The following is a 2187-nucleotide window of genomic DNA, read 5'->3' on the forward strand; positions in this document are numbered from 1 at the left end:
AGGTGCTTAAAAAAAAAAAAAAACCAACAAGGTTGATATTAGTTACTAGAAACAGGCTGCGGTGTGGGAATCAGCACGTAGGCAGCAGACTCCCTTAATTCAAGGTCTAGAGTGTCACCTTGTCTTCCTCCTCACATATCACAGCCTGGACCTTAGTGCCCTGGTTTCTATTTTCCAGGACCAGATCCTCCTCCTCCATCAGAGGGGATACACCCAAATGGGGGGGGGGCGGGGTTCCAAAGCACAAGACTAGAATGAAACAAACCCAGCATTTCTGTGAGGGGTAGGTCTGTGAGAAGGTCAGGATGGGTGGCCAACCCCTGAGTTCTGAGGGGCTCCCACTGAGTCATTTGGGAGGGATCGGCCCTTAGCATTGCTCACTATGTCAGTATGCCACTGCCTCCTGTACCATACCTCAGGCCCTGACTGTGAAGCAGGCTGGAGCTGTAGGCCTTCTTTTGGGGTCCTCCCAGCAGAGTATGCCTCCCTGGGCACAGAGAGAGAGACTCCAAGAGGTCCTGCTCCCACTTTTCATTCGTATGATCCCCTGAGGCAGAATACTGAGAACAAAGGAAGAGGACAGTCACAACAAGCTAAGGTCTGGACAGTGAAGAAAAAACTTGGTAAGGAAAAAAAAAAGAAAAGTCAAGCACAAGCAAGTACCAGAAGCCAACAGCCAGAAGTTCTTCAAAGTTGTGGAGAACAGCAAGGAAGATGACCCAAGAGTCCAGCAAAGAGTAAGTTGCAGGGCCATGACATGTAGAGAGGAGTCATAAAGAAGCTGAAAATAGATGAGCGGCAAATGAAGGTGCCTAACCTTGAGGCAGCTTTCTAGTTTGGGTTCAGCTACCCCAGATTCCTTTCACCACGGTGTGAACCAATCCTGAGCCGCCCTGCTGGGAAGGCTTGTTGAAGATGAAGTCTGCAGCAGCTGGCTGGCAGGAGGGATTTTGGGATGGGATACAGGCAGAGGCATTTCCCCACCAGCTTCGCACTGGAGATGACTCCATGGTTCAGAATTTGTTACTTTTTCCCTCACACATGAGCTATTTTTCCTAGTTTCCTTTGAATGATCAGACCGAAAGTCAAGTTTTCGAGGTTTAGGCTCATCCTTCAAAATACCCGATATAACTTTTGCAGATACCTTCCTCATATTCAAGTTTTCTTTCAGAATGAGCCTAACGGTTTCTTTATCTAAATTTAACTCTTCAGCCATCATCCTCACAGTTAACTGCCTATTCGAACAAACCAAGTCCTTGACCTTCTGGATATTTTCATCCGTCCGGTGGGTGACTGGACGACCACTTCGGGCATCATCTCGAATGTCTTCCCGCCCTTCTTTAAACCTTTTATGCCAGTCGAAAACTCTGGCCCTTGACATGACTTCATCCCTATAAGCTTCTTTTAAAAGATGGTGAGTTTCACTTGCAGACTTGTTCAATTTCACGCAGAATTTGATACTAATCCTTTGTTCTAGATATCGGTCACTCATTTTGGCACTCAAATAACACAGGAACGTTAAAATGCGACGAGTGTGAGGGGAAGACAGAGGGACCAATCTCTATAGGGCTGCAGGTGGAATCATGTCGCTATTCTTGCTCCTCTGAAGACTCATCAGGGAAGAGTAATTGCTTTTCTGAGTTTCAGACCCTCGGCTTCCAATCTAGAAGCTAACGGGGCCAAAGAGTAGCTGCAAAGCTGGGGAAAATGAAAGCTCCTAGAACCCACGTCTGCGTCCAACTCCGCGGCACGGAGATCTGCTGGGGGTGTGAAAACCAGTTACTGAGGCCGTCCCGTTCCGCGGCCCTTAAGAGTCTATGGCGATTTCCGCAATAAAAGCCTATGTGGTGTTAATTTAAGCAAGCAAGAAGCGATGCACCGGTGATGTAACGTGCAAGCTCGCCCCAGACCTGCAGAAACCCGCGCACGCGAAACCTACCGGAGCTGCCCCGGGATCCGAGGCTCTAGAGGCCAGGAGACACGCCCGCACGCGCCATTCCCTCCACTCTCGGGGTAGGCCGTGCGCAGGCGCACTGCGGCAAACTGGGCCAGGCCCCGCCTCCGCCTCCGCCTCGCCACGCCCGAGCAGGCGCGCTTCCTTGCGCGTGCCCGCCTACGGAGAAGTCGGCGGAAAGGAGGGGACGGGGAGGAAGGCTGAGGGAAGAGAGGGCACCCACGGGCGCCAGG

General features: G+C 51.0%; 1 protein-coding gene across 1 annotated transcript in view; it reads right to left on the minus strand.

The window, feature by feature from the left end:
• The window catches only part of GVQW3 (GVQW motif containing 3), a 30496-nt gene extending 28503 nt beyond the window's left edge, over positions 1-1993 (minus strand). The window contains exons 1-2 of the mRNA XM_060018250.1: positions 1940-1993; positions 415-1760 (exon numbers count right to left, since the gene is read on the minus strand). Of these exons, the coding sequence (XP_059874233.1) occupies positions 863-1492 (630 nt within the window). The 5' untranslated portion in view covers positions 1493-1760; positions 1940-1993 and the 3' untranslated portion in view covers positions 415-862. The remainder of the gene's footprint in view (positions 1-414; positions 1761-1939) is intronic.
• Positions 1994-2187: the final 194 nt, after the last annotated feature.

The sequence above is a fragment of the Delphinus delphis genome, chromosome 8 (genome assembly GCF_949987515.2).
Source record: "Delphinus delphis chromosome 8, mDelDel1.2, whole genome shotgun sequence".
Classification (NCBI taxonomy): domain Eukaryota; kingdom Metazoa; phylum Chordata; class Mammalia; order Artiodactyla; family Delphinidae; genus Delphinus; species Delphinus delphis.